Here is a 22,584-nt window from a genome sequence, read left to right on the forward strand (position 1 = left end):
TTTGGCTAGATATTCTGACAATGTTTTATTGTGTGTGCACTTTGCCAGTCAGCATAAGGGGCTTTAAGGGTCACACTTTGATCAAGAGCTGCATCGCTCAACATTGACAACCATACACGTGAGCAAGGTTTCTTCTTCATAGTATTTATGGTATGTTTTCATTTTGAAGGAAATTAATTAACTCATAAGATGTAAACCCTAGATTGTGAGTCTGAGAATAGAATGAGAAAAAGGTTTAAAGAGAAACTGAAACAAAGGTTTCAGGCAATGAAGGGAAGAGGATCTAGAAAAGCAAACAGAGGAATAAAATTTAGTGGGTCCATCAATTCTGAATACCTTTACAGATCTTAATTTGATAGACTTCGTGTTCAGAAAGTTTACAAATACAACAATTCTTGAGTTGTGAATAAATGGGATGCTACGTATGTTTATACTTCCATTAGAGTAGCAGCAAGAGTTAGAGCTTCCTAAGTTTCTGTCTTTCTGTCTTTCTGTCTGTCTTCTGGTGAAATAGTAAAACTAAATCAACTGCTATTTACTGTTTGTCTGAAATATCCACTTAATTTTTTTCAAACTCAGTACTCTCTTAGAAAAGTGATATGAGAGGAGAATTTTAATAGGTTTTCAAAGTATTGAATTGTTTTCTCATTAAATTTTATTTCCTAAATAACTTATCTTAAAATGGAACAGATAATTATCACTGTAGGAAGTTTTGGAAGCTCCCTTTTTATGTTTGCTTGATTTTAAGCATAATGGCAGTATCAGCATAATTGGTGTTAATCTTTGTTCCCTTCCCTCCAGCTTCATGCATCTTTTTTTTCCCCCTGACATTAACAAGAATTGCTGGCAGTGCTAGTAGGACCACATCCTACTCTGGACTGACTTCCCTCTGGTTGCATTGGGTGTACGTCAGTTAAGATGACCTTTATTTGGCTGGTATGGCTGCTTCTCTTCTTTAGTCCTGATCTCAGGTCCTGATTCTGCAAGGTGGTGCTGAACACTTCTCAAAGATACTCAGATCTCTAAGCCTGTCACGGGGATGGATACCGCCTTGTGCAATGTCCTAGTTTGAGAAGCCTGGGTCAGTCCTTTATCCTTGCAGTGGTTGCTTAAATCAAATCAATAGAAGTCGGAGTCCAGAAATAAAAACTAGTCAAAAAGTCCTGGGTTTCTGTTTACAGCTCCCTCCCCTGAACGCCAGGAGCATGTCTACATTGCATCTGGGAATGATACTTGTGGTAGTGGGGCTTGGGCTAGCTCTCTAAAAATAGCTGTGTAGATGTTGTGGTTTTGGCTGGAGCTTCGGGCTCTGTAGCCAGGTTGGGGGTGGGGAGGGTGTTGGGCTTGAGAGCTCAAGCTCCAGCCTGAGCCACAAAGTCTACATGGCTGTTCTTAGAGCACTAACATGAGCTCCGCTAATGCACGTCCGTGGACCTGGCTGGGGAGGCTTGCTCCAAGATGCAGTGTAGATGTGCCCCCGACGGTTCCCAGTCTCTTAGAGGCAGCCTGGTGCTAGCTCGTCGGGCAGTCTGACAAAGAGTTGTTGCTGTTCTCTTGATGTCCCAAGCTCATCTGACCCCTCTCTTCCTATTTCTCCCTCTTTTACTTTCTCTGAAGCAGCTGGGGGGCGGGTGTGTTTCTCCATCACTGACATTTCTCACAACTGAGCTGGGTTGGGGTTGGTTTTCCTGTCTGCAGGCAGGGAGGGTTCTTAGCCCCTTTCTGTTTTGTGTGGGGATTGTAGGCCCCATCACAAATCCCCTTTAAAGTGAGCAGAAGTTGAGGATGCTCAGCACCTTTCAAGTGCTCAGCACCTTGAAGAATTGGGCCAATGCCAGTGAAGGCATGTGGGAGGGTACAGAAATGGACATTGGGGTTGACTGCTATGTCACTGACAACATTAATGGGAGCCTGTGCCTGTGCTGCCATTGCCTGTTAGTGCTTCTCTAACCTGTTCTGGTGCCTTTCTCTATAGTCATATTTTTCAGACATTAGATACATTTCAGAATACAGAAACTTTTTTTTTTAATTTAAAAAAAAAAGGTCACAACATGAACCAAACAATGAGAACATTTTTGTAAGATTTATTTTATTCCACTTTACTCCCCAAAGACACCCACACACATTCCCCCTACTTCATGCTCTCCTCATTACAAATCTGAAATGCCCCAGTAGTGCTGTAAGAGACAACTGGTGAAAACATTTAGCGTCCAGGAGGAAGCATGCACACAGTAATTTCATGGCAAAAACTGTTATGAGTTTTTAGCAAAGATTAACAGAAGTTCACAGGTGAAAGGGGGGAATAAGATGACAATCAGACTGACAATTTATTATTGTCGAGATTAAAGATTTGCACTGGAAGGACTGTAATATAAGAAAACTTATAGTGGTATCACAGTCAGTCGTACCCTAGGGATAGATAGAGTGGAACACACAGAGAAAACCTAAAAGTATTAATGATCTTCCAGCAATGTGTACAGTAAGGCAACTTCTGATGCAACTTTTTTTGTTGACTAATTTGTTTTTTGCTACATTTAAATTTTTACATAAACCAGCAAGTTCTGCATCCATTTATCACTGTGAAGTTCCTATAGATGAAAATAATTATGATGATCTGGTTAAAATCATTAGGAAAGCAATCATTAATGGAAAACTTTTATGGCCTAATACTGTTGCTCTTATGCATTCATAATTCCCATTGAAATCAATTGGGGTTTGGTATATTCAAGGGCTGCAGGATCAGGCTCCTTATAAATGTACACTAAAGGAAGGTCTGTCAGGGCCTGTTCTTCTTCCCATTGCAATCAATAGAAGTTTTGCCAATCACCCCCATAATCTCCATTCACTATAATAATACAGTATAAAGATCGCTTGAATTAAAGTTACTAATTGAGATGTTGTTTCTTATTGGTAAGACAAAGCATAGGAAGTGGGAAGACCAGTAACACATTCCAGGAAGTATACTACCCTCTACATTTTTTCATAGTCTTTTCTCCACTCCCTCATCCCCATCTTAACTCAACTAAAAGGAAAAGTAAATAGTCCATTTAGATAATACAGCCTTCTAATAACAGTAAAAATGAATGTGCTGTTAGTGATGACCTTAGCAATAAACATAATAGTAAGAACAATAAAAATAATTGTGTGCTCATCTCTGTCTAGAAGAGAAACCTATTTCAACTCCTCTGTTGGATTATCAGTGAATGCTTTACATGATCCAGGAAAAATACTGGTTCCTATTCTTTGTGGGGATCAGAGTTTAAAACAAAATATTTAGAAATTCATCCTTCAACATCTTTATTGTTAGTCCATTCTTTTTGGTGATTTTTTGTACTTAACAGAGCTATTGTGCCCTGAGGAACAGTTTCTGTAAAACATTTCCCCCACACACACAATACCTAAGAATGTTCAAGAAGATGTGTAAAACATTTTTTTATTTTATTTTTGGATCTCCTGCACATCACAGTCAGACTTTGTTCTTAATGGAATTCAAAGCTGTGTAGTTAAGTTTCCCATTGGGCAAGTCTGCTGAAAGGCACACCACTTTTGATTTCTCAAGTTCTGCCTGAGAACCTTTTCACAATCTCTCTCTCGCTTTTTTTAATCTGTTTCAAAGTACAAAGTGACCTTCCAGTCTCAAGTAACAATAGCTCTGTTTCGGCTCACATTAAGTGGACAGTATTCTGGAATAACTGAGAAAGGTATTTAATTTAGATGTTATAGATTATTCGAATGTGCATTTTTATTATAGGCAGTCAGTCAGAACAGATTTAGTTGTTTATAAGTTTTAGACAGGAAGTTTCAGATGGCAAAGCATTTAAACATTCTTTATTATGCAAAGGTAAAAATGACAAGCCCCAGTGCTATAAAAAGTTGTCAGAATTTGGGAGAAACTTGACTGGTTTACACGCACACACGCTCACACACACACCCTAATGGGACAAATTCTGCTCTCAGTTACAGCATTGCAGATCCAGAGTAACTCCTTTTCTAGTCAACTGGTAGAAACAATGGCACTTGGAGCAGAATTCGCCTCAGGTGCACAGGATGAGTTTAATCAATTTCAGACCAATTCCCTATCCCATCCCTCAGTACCAGGTATCTGGGCCAGATGACAAGTAAATGTGAAGAGTAGGAGAAAATGGAATGAATCCACCTCCACAAGCAACCATGTACCCACTCCACTGATACTTCAGTCTAATGATTAGAAGTACCTGTAAGACCCTAAGAGTTCCCAATGCCAGTTGGCAAACTTTTCTCGTGATAGATACCCAAAAGATGGCATGTAATACATCACTGGAAAACTAATAGCTCACTGATAATTAATATGAGTGGTAAACCCACAAATGACTTTACAGATATGAAGTGGAAATATGTTCTTAACATGTGTTTGGCAAGCAATGCCTATGTCATGTCTGTTCCAGAGAGTAATGCGGTTCCGCCTGCTTGAATGTGTCTCGAGTGTAAATGAAGCAAAGTGTGACCAAAGACAAAGAAACACACATTTACATGCAAGGTAAACAAAAGCATCAGGAGAGCAAGTGGGGAAAGGTGACCACTTAAGTCATAATGGGGGATGGAGATTGCATCTCCAGGAAGCCTTCCTGCCTCTCGAAGGAAGGTCAGTGAACTTTGAGAAGATATAAGGAGGGGAAAAAAGCCATTTTGGCATTCTTCACTTGAGGAGACAAAATAATCGAACACTTTAAGCTCTGTGAAGGGTCCTAGCCAGAGAGACTGGTTAGCCGTGCAGGAAAAGAGACTTGGTGAGAAACATTTCTTTCAAATAGAGGCTCTAGTTTGTTAAAACAGGTTTTATTCTTAAAAGAGTATTTTTACTTTTGTTTGCTTGTAACCCTTTCTATATTCCTTATACTTGGTAGAATTTAAACATATGACTTTTTGTTTAATAAACTTGTTTTACTTTTACAATAAACCAATTCAGTGCTTTGCTGGCTACTTTCTCTTTATGGGAGCAGCTAACTTAATTTCTGTAAGTGTTCAGTGAGAGGGCTAGACACTACAGGACAGACAGTTTGGGGGAAATTTGGGACTGGGAGTATGTTAGGGTCATCCTGCAATGAGTAACCCAGGCTGGTGGAAGTCAGTGTGAGATTATTGTGCTGTGAGCATGTTGCTGGTGTCAGGGCTCTGAACCACGGCTACACAGCACAGAGACATACAGGGCTACAGGGAAGGCAGTGACACAACCCCTTACTGGTCTGGGTTGAACCCCAAAGCATTACACTGCTGTGCAAGCTGGATGCGTGCTCTTTCGATAATGAGAAGATCCATGCAGCAAGGGACTAACTGTCTCCCTCTCCCCTGTTCACTTGGCACATGTCCCAAGTGAATGCTGCCAGGCAGGGATGCTCCATATGGTTTGGTTCTGCACCATAAAAAGGGTGTTCACTCCTCCAAGCAGTCCATCTCCAACAGAAGCATCAAGATGTGAGAGTAACTATGTGATCATAGTTTTGTCACTGTTGTCCTTCCTTTCTGTTTCCCTGTGCCCTTTTTTGACTGTCCTGCTCCCTTGTTTATTGTGTCCCGACAGATTTAAATTGTAAACTCTTCAGGGTAGGGACTGTATCTTTACTTGTTTTTGTGAGGCACCCAGCATATTTTTGGGAGTACAGGCTATGATTAATAACAGTGAAAGGAAACTTGCTGATATTCAGTGACCTTTACAAAGGCTCAAGTATGCTATTTACTGTCCATCAAGTTCAAAGGCACCTATTATACCCACTTAAATACTCAGTCAATCCAGATGTGCTCATTTTGGAGTCTGCCACTCTGTCTCGTATGGAAGTGAAGACAGTTAGGAAGCACTGGTGTCGTAGGGTAAACATTTGGGGCCTGGTTCTCTGATTTATATGCTGATGTAATTCTGTTGGCTTCAGTGGGAATTATTTCAGATTTCTACCTGAAGAGAACATTCAACTACAGCCAAGCGTGCAGGGGGGAATCAGGGCCTTTCAATGCTTCCTCCAGATCCAGGGGGATCTGCCCAGACCCTAAGTACTTGTTCTCAGAGCTTCTTGCACAAAACAACCAGCAACAACCGAGGACACAGGAAGCAAGTCAAGGCCTTTCACTGTGTATTGCCCTTTACTGCATCTGAAGGATCTCCAAGGATCAATCCTACAGAACCTCTTGACATCATCATATTCACTTAATTTTTAAACTTGGCTTCAGGATACATATTTTTTCCTCATTTCCTGTGTTTCATCCTCATCCTGCCCTTAACATTGTAACCCCACAGCTCCTTAGGCTCATGCTGTCTGATTATTGTGGACTATTCTCCTCCTCTCTCCTTTCACTTTTATACCTCCCTCCCTATGAGATTATCTTTTCCTTTGATCACTCTCACAATTCCTTCCCCCTATTTTCCTCCTCCTCAGAGGCTGCTCAACACCATCTGCCGCCTTATGCAGCACTTCAGTGCTCCTTCCCTCATGCCACTCAAATTTAGCCCGGCTGCCCATCCTTCGTGACAGGGATGTCTGGGCCAAATTTGAGTGAGTGGCATTGTGACATGGTGTATGGGGTTGCAGCACCACTCAGATTTGGCCCAGTCCTTGTATCAGGCCTTGTAACTTTATTACAATAGTCCATTTTGAGGCAAAGCCAGAAATTAGCCTGCGGTTCACTCAAGTGTTTTGACCTTAGCAAATCTTTTATAGGACTCTATGTTCAGGCTGTATAATAAAATTTTCATGTGGTTTGGGGATTTGTTGTGAATATTTCAAGTAGCTGTAGAAGTGATTGATATAAGTGTTCTGGTCCTTAACTGTATCAGAACCAGCATAGTAAAAAGCACAAGGACCTCCTTAGTACAAGAGAATCCTCAGGAGCTTGTAGAGCTAGTGTAACAGTTTGTATGCTGTCTCTCTCTCCCTCCTGTGGCCAGTGTAGGGGGCTGTGGCCAAAACTTCCCCGTACCCTGGCTATACCAAAATGTTGTAAAGGCCCTTTAGGGTATAAGCAGTCTGTCCTGACAGGAAACCAGACCAGCGCACAGAGGCTCCAGGTTAGTGTAAATGCAATGGTGGGGTTGCAACCTCCAACCCTTCTTTTGATGTGATGTGCACTTCTCACCTGCTGCCAAACATCCCTCCTCAAGTTGTTTAATTAGGTCTATTTATGAGACAGGTAATTCATCGACCTCCAGTTCAATTAACATGGAAATTAATGGGACTCTTCCCACTGACTTTAATGGAAGTTGGATTAGGCCTGTAATATTTTTAGGCCAGGTTCTTTACTCACCTAAGTCAGTGGCAAAACTCCCTCTGTCCTCAGTCAGACCAGGATCAATCCCTTCAAAAGTATTGTGCAAATTGATTTTCTAATTTGACTCAGTGAGTGTTTTTTTTATTTTCTGCCACTCATGTTACATGATATATTGAATCCTCTTAATCTCCCTATGCAATGTGTGTGTGTGTGTGTGTGACAGCCTGTCTTTGTTTATGTTCAAGCATTGAAATAAATAATCTGTCCTAAATAGATACTTAACGTGCTGGTCGGTTCTGCTAGTTATTTGAACTCTAGTGTTCTTAGTCAAACGTAGATCACAGAAAGAGGAAAAAAGAAACCCACTTTTGTGTTTTGATTCATTTTCTGAGAAGACTGCACTATGATTTCTAGCATTAAGCATCTTACATATTTTCACTGATTTTTCCTTTTAATATATAGTGAAAATAAACACAAAATTCAAAACCTACCATAAAGCTAGAATAAAAGTGGGGTAAGGGAATGAGACAGCATCCACAGATTGTGTAACCCAGAAGAGTATTCTGTGGTGGGTGTCTCAATCTCTCCTGTTGGGGCTGTTCCACTTTGTATAAAATATGGTCATTGAGCCAGAGAGAGAGTGAAAATGGCTCCAAACCCCAGTGGCTCAGGCATTTACCCAAATTTATATCTCCACTTGAATGACTATTACATTGTGTATAAATAATGCAATAATGTATTTCTCTCCCTAATGGGTGAGACTGAGAGCAACCCATCCCAGAATAGCTCAGGGCACTCACCTGAAAGGGGAGAGAGCTGGGTTCAAGTTCTTGGTCCACATCAGGCAGAGGAAGGATTTGAACCCAGGTCTCCTAGCACCTGCGTGAGTGCTTTAACCACATTAAACATTTTAAACGTTATAAGGGGGAGAGGACTACAACTGCCACCACCTTCTGTGGCATTTTGTGTGAGGCCCAATCTGGTGAGCAGAACTACTGGAGGATCCCATTAGGGCTAAGGTGTGAACTGGACATCTGGGTGTTGGGATGTAGGCAGCTGTGTGCATGCCCCATGGCAGAAATTTAGGCACCATGGGGCGTTACTAGCTGAAATTTAGGTGCTATGGGACCTTTAGGTGCCTACAGGGTTAGAGAGCAGCTGAGCAGGGTTTTTTAGGACCCGAATGTTGGACTTAGATGCCTAAAGTGACAGTTAAGTATCTAAATCCTTTTGTTGCTGTAGCACCCAGAATCTTAAAAGTATGAAGAGTCTAAACGTGTGATAAGTGTGCATTTCTTATGTTGTCCTCTGCACCTGGGACAGCCATTCTACCTGTGCATCAAGAAATCACCCTTTATTCCTTCACAGTCAAATAATGCCAGTAACATCTAAAAATGGGTAGGAAACACTGGTGATGTCAGAATCAGTTTAAAACCTGCTTCAGTATTTCTAAGTAGCCTTCCACTAATCTCCATCCCAACACTATTTGTTCCTTTTCTTCTATCTTTTAATCATTGTATTGTAATGTCCTACTCTGTCATGATTCTGCAGACACTTACACATGTGCTTAACTTTACTATCATGAATGGTTCTATTGAGTTCAGGGGGACTAATCACAGTAGTAAAATTAAGCACATCTGTAAATCTTTGCCAGATTGGCACCCTAGACACCTTGCCTTCCTATACTGGTGGTTTACAAATAAGCCTTCCATGACTGCAGATTGCATGGCACCCTGAGAATACTATGTACCCCCACATTAAACTAATGGAGTAGAATAAATGTTACTACCTGGGTAATCTGGAGAAAATACACCTAGAAAAGGAAGCAGTTCAGTATGGAAAATAAATGAGATCATCATGATGATTTATGAATCTATTCTTAGAAATGGTCAATATTGTGGATCTTTAAAGTTATTTTCAATTTTTAAAAAAGCCAAATTATCTCCAAAATCTGTTTTCACAGCTCATTTGTTACCTAGTTACTGCTACATTGAGAGATAATGAGAATAATTATCTAACATGGAATATAGATTTTTCTGAACAATAATAAACTAAGCAGTCATGTTAAAAATAGTTCAATTCTCATTATGCGCTGGCTCTAATTTTTCACAGATTCATAGAGATTAAGGCCAGAAGGGAAATTAGATCATCTAATCTGATTTCTATCTCACAGGTCATTAAAATTCTCCCAGTTATCCCTGTGTTGAGCCCAATAACTTGTGTTTGACTAAAGCATCACTTGTATTTTGGCTAAAGTACATCTTCCAGAAAGGCATCCTGTCTTGAACTGAAGACATCAAGAGATGGAGAATCTACCACTTCCCTTGGTAGCTTGTTCCAATGGTTAATCACCTTCACTGTTGTTGTTGTTGTTGTTGTTTTTTAAGTCTTATTTCTAATTTGAATTTATCTGGCTTCAGCTGCCAGCTATTGGTTCTTGTTAAGCCTTTCTCCCCTATATTAAAGAGCCCTTTAGTACCCAGTATTTTCTCCCCATGAAAGTATTTGTCCACTGTAATCAAGTCACCTCTTAATCTGCCTTTTGATAAATTTAACAGGCTGAGCTCTTTAAGTGTCTCACTGTAAGACATTTTCTCCAGCCCTTGAATCATATCTGTGGGTCTTTTCTGCACTCTCTCCTATTTTTCAACATCCTTTTAAAACTGCGGACACCAGAACTGTATGAAGTATTCCAGTATTGGTCTCACGGATGCCGTATGCAGAGGTTAAATCACCCTCATACTGCTACTGACTGCTCTCCTGTTTATCGCGTTAGCCCTTATTGCCACAGCATCTCTCTGAGTTGCTTGTCAACTATGACCTCTAATTCCTTTTCACAGTCACTGCTTTCCAGGATACAGTCCCCCATTCTGCAGGTATGGCCTGCATTCCTTGTTCCTAGATAAACAGCGCAGCATTTGGCTGAATTAAAACACTTTTTGTTTGAACAGGCCCAAGTTACCAAGCTGTCCAGATCTCTCTGTATGACTTCCTTGACCTCACTGAAATTTACTGCTCTACCAATCTTCGTATTACCTACACATTTTATGAGCAGTGATTGATGAAAATGTTGAATAGCATAAGGCCTAGTACCAGTCTATATGGAACTCCATTATAAACAGCCCCATTGAATGATGATTCCCTATTGACAACTATGTTTTGAGATCTGTCAGTTAGCCATTTCTTAATCTATTTAATATCTGCTTTCTTGATATAGTGCTAATTTTGTAATCAGAATGTTATTTGGTATTAAGTCAAAAGCCTTACAAGAGTTTAGGAATATAAAATCTATGCAGTTACCTGTATCAACCAAACTTGTAATTTCATCAAAGAATGAAATAAAGACCTAATAATGACAAGACCTATTTTTCAATAAAACCATGTTGGCTGGCATTATTTCTATTCCTATCCTTTAATTCTTTATCAATTGAATCTCGTATCAGGTTTTCCATTATTTTGTCTGGGATTGATGTCAGGCTAACTGGTTTATATCCGTGTCATCCCACTTGCCCTTTTTGAATATATTAACACTCTTACAGCCTTCTGGAATTTCCTCACTATTCCAAGATTTATTAAAAATTAATACCAGTGGGCCAGAGATCTCCTTGGTCAATTCTGTTAGGACTCTTGGGTATAAGTTATTCAGGTTTGGACACTTTACAAAGTTTATCCCTAGTAGATTGTTTAATATTCTCCTTAGCTTCTAGTGGATTGAAAAGTACTTCTTCATCCTCATGTGATGTAAGTACATCATCCTTCTTTCCAAACACAGAACAGAAATATTTATTGAACACTTCTGCTTTTTCCCCTGCATCATTAACAATTTTACAATCTCCATCTAGTAAGGGTCTATATTATTGCTATGATTTCTTTTGTTCCTAAAACATTTTACAATCTCCTTGTTGTTCTTAGCCCTGCCAGCCATGGATTTTTCTCTATTGTCTCTAGGTTTCCTAATCAATTTTCTACACTTCATAACTTCTAATTTATATTGATTGCCGTTTCCCCTTCTCTTCTATTGGTTATATATTGCTTTTTTATTTCCAATTGCTGCTTTCCTGAATTGGGGCCAGTGGACCTAATCCTGCAAGCCTCGGCTTGTGTAACTCTGACATAATGGAGCTTCAGTGTGCAGTCTGCTTTTGAGCCCCGGATTGAGCCCAACATATGAAGTATGAAAAATATATGCTTTTGCAGTAGCCATATAAAACAGTGATGTTCCTCTAAAGATTTGTTCGGCATCTCTGTATGTTAAATACACCTCTACCTCGATATAACGCTGTCCTTGGGAGCCAAAAAATCTTACCGCGTTATAGGTGAAACCGCGTTATATCGAACTTGCTTTGATCCACCAGAGTGCGCAGCCCCGCCTCCCCAGAGCACTGCTTTACCGCGTTATATCCGAATTTGTGTTATATCGGGTCGTGTTATATCGGGGTAGAGGTGTACATAAAACCCTTGATTCTACCATATAAAAGTTTATAGAAGGAATTTCTGAAACTCACATTTAACTAGAAATAATTGTGATGTAAAGAATATAGTTTCCAGATGCCACAAGTTTAGATTATGGCACACATTTTAGTTGTATGTGTAAATAAAACACAGGAACATACTAAATCAAACCATTAGTTGCTGTAGTTTGGTATCCTGTCTCTTGACACTGGCCCATTAGCAGATGGAAGGGGCAAGGCGCTCTATCGTGGAATAATCTGGGCATAAGGGAAATTTCTTCCTAACTGTATTTAGTTAGTGATTCGCATATGCCCTGAAGCAAAGGGCTAATAGTCTGTCTAATGTAACTGTAATGCGGATACTCTTATTATTCATGTAAATGTACAATCCTTTTGGAGTCTTACTATGTTCTTGGCCACTGATATCTTATAGCAGTGAGTTCCTTTTATAAAAAAAGTACTTTTTTATCAATTTTAACTTCCTTTGCTATTAGTTTAATTGACCGTCATCTTGTTCTAATGTTATGAGAGAAGAAATATGGAGTGCCTGGTTTACCTTTTCTGTACCAGTCACTGTTTTATATTGAAGTCGATAGAGATACATTAAATTACGACAGTAAAGAACTTGCTCCAGAATGTCGAACTCTGTTTCCAATTCAGTCCTGTTTAGTGGCAGTGATGAGAATGACTAGCCAGAGTTCAAAAGGAAATGCTTCATTTCTCTTCTAGCCCTAGTGCTTCATTCAATAATAATTTAAAAGCATCTGGGCTGCTTTGAGCTTTACTTCAAAATGTAAATTGGGAGCATCTAAACAGCATCTAAATTTAGTTTTAAGTAGAAGTTCAAATATAAAGCAGCCTGTCTTTTCTGTGGTATTTACTTTAAAAATATGTGAGATGGGAGTGTTGGTATAATTTATGCTTTGGTGAGAGACAATAGTTAAATATATGAGATCTGCTAGTGAGTCTGAAAGAAATCAGGTTGATCTATAATTCATATGAGGGATTTACTTGACTCCTGCACAGTAGTTCAAACAAGGCCTATTAGCCAGTGATGTAGCTGGGGATATGGGAATCAAGGTGATAATTTGTCACACTTTGTTTGGCAGTGTCTTAATATTAGCAATGTTTGTTCATATCCATTTATAAATGCTATGTAGTACAGAATCATAAATTACTGTTGGGTGAAAATTATATTTTGTTTATATTTCCTCAATTCATGAGGCTACAAATGGACCACAACTGCCCTTTGGTCCCACTCATAAAACGTGGAGTGTTGACGTAGCAGAAATTACTTCATGTGAACATTTTATTTAGAAGTTTAATGAGAGAACTGAGGATTATGGGGAAAATGTATCTCTGGCCCAATGGAAAGCACACATGGGCCAAATATATCCTAATTTAGCACCATTGAAGACAAATATTTTTATTAATCAACCTCACCGGAGTTATACCAGGGATAAATTTGATCCATTGTGTTTATCAAAGGCGTCTAAGATGTGTTTGAATTTGAAAATCCTTTTCCTTTAAAGGACACCAATAACTTAACTAGGGAGTATGTTTGCAACCTGCCAAAATGACTTGCTTATTTCTGTAAGCTAACCTATAATTGGGTTCCTGCAGCCTTCCTGCTTCACATATGGTACTTATGAGTCAATTAAAGTGCCCTAACAAGCAATTACTGGTTTATTGTTTAATTTATTTTAGCGGCTCATGCTGTTCTGTTTGAAAGTTGCATATATATAAGTCAGCATGTAGCACAAATCATATTGTTGCCTGTGACTGAAGTGCTGAAAACAAGGCTTTTGGAGATCAAATAAATCAATTCATGTTTTGGATGATAATTCAAATAAAATTAAAGAAAAAGTCATGTATTTGTGGTATGACATGCACTGACAGTGGCTTTTGAAAATATGAAGCATTGAATGAAAATGAGTTATCTACTACGATTGTGTGAATTCCAGCAGACTCTGCTTAAATCAAACCACTTGGACAAAATCTGATTTCTAGATACAAATGGAGTTTACCAATTTTTCAGAAGTGGCCTTTCGTTTTGCATTCCCAAAATAGTGAGTGCCTTTTGTGTGCCCCCATTACTTCATTCACCTCGTCCCACAGGTAAGGCTGTAAGGCTACTGAGTCCATGCATGCCAGATTAGTATCTGCATATTCAGTATTGGTATGTACAAATTTCAGGAACAGTTTTAAATTAGCTGAAGATTTGGCCTTTAAGGGTGGTATTTAAACATTATTTAAACTGGATAAACAAAAACTCTCTGGGAGTCTGTAAAGGGGGAAGGAATTTATAGAAGGGTTGGGAAGTGTTCATCCACATATAATTCTTGGGTGGTCTAAATAATACCATCCAAAAATTATACTTGGATGGACACTTCCCTACCCTTCTGCAACTTCCTTCCCCCCTTATGGGTTCCCAGACAGTCTTTGTCTTTTCACCATAGAACCCCTCCTGACCATTCTCTTTCCATGATGTGTAGACATAAAGGTGCCTAAAGCACAGAAAGGGAGCAGAGTCCACATCCTAAATTGTTAGACTAAAAGAAGAATGGGATGACATAATCTTTTACTTGCTCCCCATTGCCCTGAGTATCAGTTTAAAATGTCTTGATCTAGCTTTATTCACCATGCTTTGATCTGCATTTGGAAGTGTTTTTTTTTTTATCTTGGAGGACATCAATAACTTAACTAGGGAAGATGTTTGCAATGTGCAAAAATGAGTTGCATATTTCCATAAGTTACCTTATAATTGGATTCCTGCAGCCATGCTGACTTTATTTCCTGTTGTTTTCTCCACTCTGCAAATAACATCAGCCTTAACACTCTATTCCTTTTCTTTTGCCGCTCACCCCTCCATCGCCTGTTTCTAAGCTCTCTCCTATGGCTGGGCCACTTTGCTTGTTCCCTTTCACTTCTTGTCTCACTCTTGTCTCCGGGTTTTTTCTGTTCTGTTCCCTATGCATGGAACAACATCACTGTTCTTGTGCTCCAAGTGTCCCTGTCTCCTTCTCCAAGTCTCTGTTAAAAACCCATTTTTTTCACCCAGCTTTTTCTTGTGCTATGTATTCCTCCTCTCCTGTGCCATTTGTCTCTCTTTAAAATATTTCACTTATTAGATATGCATGCTGTATAATATGATTTGCATTATTATTTATTCTACTACCTTATTTTCCTTTGTCCACACTTTACCTTTATCACCAAGTTCTCTGAGCTCCATGTTCTATGTCTAATATAGGCCCTGATCTCGTGCACACTTAGATACATGCTTAAAGTTAAGCATGTGAATGGTCACATTTAGCTCAGTGGACTAATCGCGTACTTAAAATTAAGCATATGTGTACATGTTTGTAGGATCAGGGAGTTAGACTACAAGAGCATTGGGACATAGAATGCCTATTTTAAAATCTGTCTCTATTTGGAAATCATGTCAGTGTTAATATAATTAATTGTGACATTTTGTCATATAATAATAAATATTGCTGCATGTTTTTAAATTATGCAATTGTAAATGCTGGAGCATAGTTCCTGGAGCATATAGCTTATTGTTCATCTCCTGGAGATGCTAGCAGTCATAACACTCCTAAAGAGAAATTTTAAATATTTACTTTGCCTCAATTATACTTAAGATGGGACATTATCGCAACTTTATGTAAGTAATTTTGGTGCCCTTGATGAAGATAGGCTGTACAAACCTTAGGCATCAACGTCTATTACTTGTTTAACCTTCCCAGCAGAGGACAATTATCATGCCTTATCATAGAGGAAAGCAACCTCTGCCCCTTTGCTTTCACAATTGAGAATGGGAATCTCTCGGTATCATTTTCGACTGCTAGTGTTGAGAGATGGTAAGGGTCAAAAAGATTGAAAGTGAAAGGCAAGGATCAGCAATTTGGAGGTAGTTATTAATATGCTGATTTACTGTCACTTGAGTCTAAAGAGACTTCAGCAACTCTCGATATTTTTACATGCTCTTTAAAATACTGAATTTTCTTGAGAAATCTAATTACATTTTAATAAATTCTTTTCTTCTCTAATTTTTTCCAAGTCACCTCCTACTCCCATAAATATTGTATTATTTTTTTTTTTTTTAAATCCTGTGACTTCATTCTGGCATAGCTTTCCTATGTATCTTCAATGACCAGTTGATATAAGAAAACAATTAATTACCTTTCCTTTTCTCTGGTGCACTAAGCTATATTAGGTGATAGAAGAAAATAATTATGCATAGTCACTAAAGTATGGATTAATTTGGAATCGCCATAAAATAATAGAGCAAACCTTTAAAACTGAGACATAATAAAATCTGAATTAGATAATGTTATGCTTTACAGCTTTACGGCATAGTGTATGTGGCTTTACATGAAGTCAGAGCACTTGTCTTAACTAGGCTCCTGGGGCCAAATTGTGGTGTAACTGACAACAGAGCTGGTCCTTAAAGAGAGGTTATCTAGTGTCTAGGCAAGGGTCTTCTGGGTTTTGCTCCTGATTCTGCCCCTGATTGATTGCCTTAGTCAAGTCACAACCTGTCCCAGCCTTGGTTAACTTATATGTAGTGTGTATTTCGTAATCTTGGGGGTATTATGAGAATTAATTATTATTGAAGCTTTTAGATCCTATAATGAAAGACACTATAAAAGTGCAAGCTGTTATGATTTGTTGTGATTATTTGTCATCAATAGACTGAATCTCTGTCCAGGCCTCTTATACTGCCCCTGTAACTTAGTGTGTGGCCAGCACACAGACATTAATACATGTATCTTCCCAAAACAACCATGAAGTAGGGTAGCGTCATCGTCCTCATGGTGGCATTTAAAGATTGTGACTCTCCCAAGGTCACACAAGATTTGTATCCAGTTCTTCTGAGTCTGACTGCTGCATCATAACCACAAAACTGTCCTTCCTGTCACTGGCTATTTCCATATGTTGATATATCAGCCATTCATGTCAACTGTCCAGAAATTATTAGCATTTCAGAATCAGAATATTAATATTCATCTTCTAGACAGAGCACTTGAGAAAAACATTTTTTTTAAACGGCTATAAGTTTTCTTATTTTAAAAAAAATCATTTTGCAGAAAAAGGTCGCAGTCTATGTACAATAAGCTCTTAACACTGCTATCCTTAGAATGAAATGGCAAGGCATATTGAGCCACATTCACCCCGATCCAACTAGATTGATGTCAGTGAAGTTATATTATGAATGAATTTGGCCCATTGTTTATGATTGGAGACTCTAAACGGTGTGCCTGCTTTGAACTATTAAGCACAATATTTCCACAAGGAACAATGCACTTTCCCTTTCTTTTTGTGTGAAATATCCTCCGTGACTCTAAGTTGATAGCTAAGGGCTCAGATCATCAGTCTCTGATATCCACAGTTCTGGCAGCAGAGCCTCCATGAGTTTATGGAGTTTGGCTTTTTATCTTTTATTCGGCAGAGTTCAGACTTAGCCTTTAGCTACCCTTGGCCCCCATTCCCAAACAACATCATTACATGAAGACATCTCTCTCTCTTGTGCTGGCTTAGATGATGTGACCTACATGTCATTCACTAATGACTGAAACTTTTATATGCCCAACTGAATCTAGCAATATCCCCAGATGGCAGAGAACTATTTGGAGCTGGCTGGTACTCACATAGCTAAAGGCCTTTAAATAGAATTGTGTCTTCAGATTCTGGCAGTCAGGACTCATCTAAGTGGCATTTCCAGGCTCTTCATTAAGCATTATCATTATAGTATTGCCAGACTTTAAGAATAAGAGGCCCAGCTCATTTCCGAACATGGAAAATCCACACAAGGGACTAGAATTTCTGTGAGGTTCCCCTTACAGAGCTGCCACCTGATTGTTCCATGGGGGCTGAGGAATGGGGTTGGCCATTCCTTGCAGAACAGGGGGTGGATTCAGCCCCCATGGCTTACAGATCTCTCAGATCTGTCCATGCATTCACAATGTGTCTCCAAAATACCTCTTCTCACTAGCATTACAACCCAAGGAGGGTGGATCTAAGGCATAGAAAATTGCATGCAAAACTAAATACAAAATACAGCCCCAGTCTGAATTAAGCTTGCTGTTGATTCTTCATTGCTTTTCAGGGTAAAGAGGCGTATGTGTGTGTGACGCTTAAAGCGAGCCATTTCCCATGTCCCTAAGGCTTTCCGTTCCACCTGAACTGGTGGAGACTTCATCAGGAGGACTGTGGATTAGTACCACGGAGGTGGAATTCCCCACGTCCACAGAAGCAGGGCCAAATGGATGAGGCCCTCTGGGCAAGGATCCTAGAGAGACAACCTGCCCCGAGATGACCTATCTGCATTCTTACCCTCACCTATGACAAGCGCAGTTTAGGCATAATAGGAGAATGGGAACTCATACAGAAGCAGCAATATGCAAAGACACACTTTTGCCATTGCTCTAAGCATCACACTGTAGTCAAATGTCCAGGAAAGCTCTGAATTGGGTTCAGATTGAAGTAAAATAAAATGTAAAATGTCTTCGGTAGCAGCGTAGTGTTTTAAATTTGAATCTATAACAGTAAATCAGCATTAGTGGTGCATTGGGGAACAGAAGGGGAAGAAGTGGCATTATAATGAAATCTTCAACTCTCTGACTCTCTGTACAAGGTCCACAAAGAATGGGCTGAAAAATTATACCATTGGACAGCAGACTGTCTCCTGAATTAGCAGACAATTTGAGGCCAACAGCCCTTTGTCTTTTGGCAGGTTTATGAACTGCAAACTGTTGAAGTTAGAGTTAACCTTGACATAAGATGCAACTTCTTAGCTGTGAGGGTAATTAAAGATTGGAACAGCTTACCAGGGCAGGTGGTGGATTCACCATTGCTTGGCATCTTTAAAACAAGGTTAAATCTCTTGTTAAAAGATCCGCTTTAATCCAGCTTCTGGGAGAAATTCACCAGCCTGTGTATGCGGCAGGTCAGGCTGGATGGTCATACTGGTTCCTTCTGGCCTTGGAATCTGATTCTCCCTCTTTATCCCCTTTCTTCATGGCCGTGGGGAGAACAGGATTACCTCAACATGCTCATAACACTTGGAGCTCTGAATTAAACCTGATTGTAATAAATCTCATGCTTCAGGACTTCAGCCTGCAGGGGACAGTGTGACAGTCTCCCTAAGGGGAGAACAGAAGGTTTAGACCCCCACAATAAGCAGTTAAACGAACTGTTTGCACACTGTGTTATTTGAGTGTAGGAGCTATTGTGAAAGCTTGTAATGCACTGAACTTAATAGTCATTATGAGAGAGAGAGACACACACACAGTGTTTATGGTTATGAAGGTATATCTATGTATATAAAGAATACTGTAATTGTCATGTGACTTCAGCTTCGCTTCACAACAGGGCAGTGAAGCAACCAGGTAAGGAGGGGCTACCTCCTCAACCAGAGGAGACTCGTTTCAAGCACCTTGCCATTGTCCAGCCCAGGAAAGAACAATGAGAAACTATCAAAGCAAAGGGGAAAAGCTTGAAACTGAAAAGAAAACCCCAGTCTCTGGAAACAAAGAGAGGAAGGAGTTTTCCCTTCTTTGAATAACTACAGTGACTGAAGGAAAACAAAACTGCAAATCCTTTTAAAATGGAAAGGGTTTGAACTGAAGAGCATTCAGAACTGGGGGATAGTCTTGAGGCAGGAGGCTGTCCATGAATACTGGATCCCTCCTGTAGCTAGCTGGTATGCTGGGAAACTCTTTTAAGGCAGTAGGTAACTCTTATTATTCCTTTTCTAATTAGAAATTTATTTTCTAATATGAAAGGATAAAGGCTGAGGTTGCACCTTTGTTTCTTTTCTGCAAAACTTGTGTATGTTTGCTTCCCCTTTACTATTTCATATTAGAATCTGTGGTTTTACTATTAAATCAACGTTTTGTTTATTTTCATTTCAAGCAGGTCTGTGGTGTGCAAACTGTGTGGAGTGTGTGTGCCAAAGTGAGCTGATGAGTAGGGGGCTGGTTTCACATCTTGGGTCAGGGAGCGGTGGTGACTAACGAGAATGGTGTCCAAGAGGCTGGTAATTAAGAACTCAGGGAGGAAGTATTTGGGGAGACTCAGGACTGGAAGGGCTGTTGGTGTTACCCTGCAAAGAGTAAATGGGCTGGTGAAAGCCAGCGTGCAAGATTATGCTTGTGTGCTGCCTACTAGTGGCAGGGATCTGAACCATGGCTGCACAACCCAAGGGCCCCAAAGCTTACAGGGTAGGCAGTGACAGAACCCCTTACTGGTCTGGGTGGACCCCAAAATGTCAGTCAGGAAGGAACATTTTCCCCCTAATGCATAATTGGCTAGATGTATTCTGTTTTTCCCCCCTGCCTTCCTCTGAAGCATCAGAGATTGACCACAGCTGGAGACTGGACACTGGGCAGGGTAGATCAGGGCTCAGAGGTAGTACAGAAAATCCTCTTAAGGTGCCAGTCTGGTGCGTCTTGCTCTCATGCTCAGGGTCACAGTGATTTGGGGTTAAGGATGATTCCACCCACCCCCAGATCGGGGGTTTTCACTTTCCTCTGGAACATGGGGTGTGGTTCACTAGATAGGGTCATTTGGGCATATCTCACCTAATCAATTCCCTGCCATTGTAGGGGCTCTGGACATTGGTGACACCTTGGTCTCTCCTGTTCTGTGCCTGTAGCACATGGTTGAGTCTCCTGAGGACTGAAATGCTTAAGTGCAAGTAAAGTCTTTGGGCTTGATATAGGGGTGTTAAGGAGAAATTTAATAGCCTGTTGTGTATAGGATGTCACACTAAATGATCTAATGGTCCCTTCTGACCTTAAACTCTGTGAAACTGTGAAATTGACTGTAAGATAAGTAGTCATTCTTTATGAGTACTGACAAGCACTTACCTATATCTTTGCCTTTTCAAATGCTGTCATGTACAACCAAAGGGTTATATTCTAATTTCTGAAGTAAGATGGATATCATGGCTTATATCAAATTTCTGTTATGGTTGTCCAGCTGTAGCAGTAAATAGTTTTTGGATGGTCCTATGCTATATAATTGGTTAGAATATTGCCCACAAAGTGTAAAACAATGGACTCTTTGAGAATATTGAACTTTCAGAATCGGATTTACATCATAAGCTTTTTTAAGCAAGGATATGTCTTTTTACCATGTCTGTGAAGCACCTAGCTCACCTTTGAATGCAGTATGAATAATAACTAAATATAGATTTTCTTTATATTATTGGTATAGAAAAGCAAATCTTGCATATATAGGTAGCTGGTTTATTAGAATGCAGAAACTAAATGTATACAGCATTAACAAAGAGGGTTTTTTTTCTCTTTAGCTGTTGTGTGCCTCTCAGACAATAACTATGCTGCAGATGTCACTGAATGCATGAAGTGGACAGAACCTATGCCTTCCCTGGTACAGGAGTGTCTAATTCCCTGCAAAGATGATTGCACATTCACCCCTTGGTCTAAATTTACAGCATGCTCTTCAGATTGTGAATCAACAAAAAGTAGAAGAAGATCACTCACAGGTACAATCATTCTTTTATATGTTATGATTTATGGACATGACTTGTGAACAATCTTTTTCCGATGTTGCTGAATTGACTTTGAACTTTTGTCAGATTACAAATAGAATATTGTTCATCTTTGAACAAATATTTGTCCATTATTCTATATAAAGGGCTTATGTAGGTGTGAAGGCAGTGCAGGAATTGACTCAAACTAGTTCAACATGGGCTGCAGATGGATCAAAAGTGATACTTATTGTGACATGCTCAGGACTCAGAGCCCCACTGTGTTAGCATTTTGCCTTAGCAAGAGTGAAAGCTTTGCTGCTGCTAAGCTGTGTGTCAGTTCCCTGACACACCAGCCCATCTACCTTGCCCACAAACTCTTAAAGACTCTAAAGGTCAGTCTAAACCTTGCCCTGCAAATAACAAGCGGTGGAACCCCTGTTCCTGAGTTCCCCAGAGACATCTCCCTGCAGCGTCCAGATCCTCTCACTGGACGTTCTGAGAATGTCCAGTGAACCTTGCTGCCTCCAAAGAGACGGAGCGAGCACACATCAGCCTTTTAGGTTATCTGACGACTTACACTTAATTTTAATACACAGCACTGTGGTGGTTTTGTAATAAAACAAGAATCAGTTTACTAACAGAGAAAAGAGATTTAAGTGATACTAAGCAAGAATGAGAGAGATGTCATTACAAATAACAAAAAACAAAACATATATTTTCTAGTGACTAAAACTTAATTTTAGTAAGTTACAATCTTTGCCTAAGCAATTTTCTTTCTTACATCAAGTTAGCAGCATCCCTAGCCCGCCGCACTAGGGGATCCAACTTTCACAGGCTCAAAGAGCACTATACCCTATGCCACCAACGAGAAACTGCAGAACTGGAATTAATTTGCAAACTGGACACCATCAAATTAGGCCTGAATAAAGACTGGGAGTGGATGGGTCATTACACAAACTAAAAACTGTTTCCCCATGCTAATTTTCCCCCTACTGTTACTCACACCTTCTTGTCAACTGTTTGAAATGGGCCATCCTGATTACCACTACAAAAGTGATTTTTCCTCCTGCTAATAATAGCCCACTGTAATTGATTTGTCTTGTTAGAGTTGGTAAGGCAACCTCCATCTTTTCATGTTCTCTGTATATATGTATATATATGTATATATGTATATGTATATATGTATATATATCTTCTTACTTTATTTTCCATTCCATGCATCTGATGAAGTGGGTTTTAGCCCATGAAAGCTTATGCCCAAATAAATGTCTTAGTCTCTAAGGTGCCACAAGTACTCCTTGTTCTTTTTGCTGATACAGACTAACATGGCTACCATTCTGAAATATGTCACCACAGTGATGGATAACTAAAAGGTCTTCTTGCTCCCCTTATGCTACGCAA

At 39.7% G+C, this 22,584-nt stretch overlaps 1 protein-coding gene across 1 annotated transcript in view; it reads left to right on the forward strand.

The window, feature by feature from the left end:
- The window catches only part of THSD7B (thrombospondin type 1 domain containing 7B), a 426,330-nt gene that overhangs the window by 251,675 nt on the left and 152,071 nt on the right, over positions 1-22,584 (forward strand). Inside the window, exon 12 of the mRNA XM_065413579.1 lies at positions 21,001-21,195. Within this exon, the coding sequence (XP_065269651.1) occupies positions 21,001-21,195 (195 nt within the window). The remainder of the gene's footprint in view (positions 1-21,000; positions 21,196-22,584) is intronic.

The sequence above is a fragment of the Emys orbicularis genome, chromosome 11 (assembly GCF_028017835.1).
Source record: "Emys orbicularis isolate rEmyOrb1 chromosome 11, rEmyOrb1.hap1, whole genome shotgun sequence".
Lineage (NCBI taxonomy): Eukaryota > Metazoa > Chordata > Testudines > Emydidae > Emys > Emys orbicularis.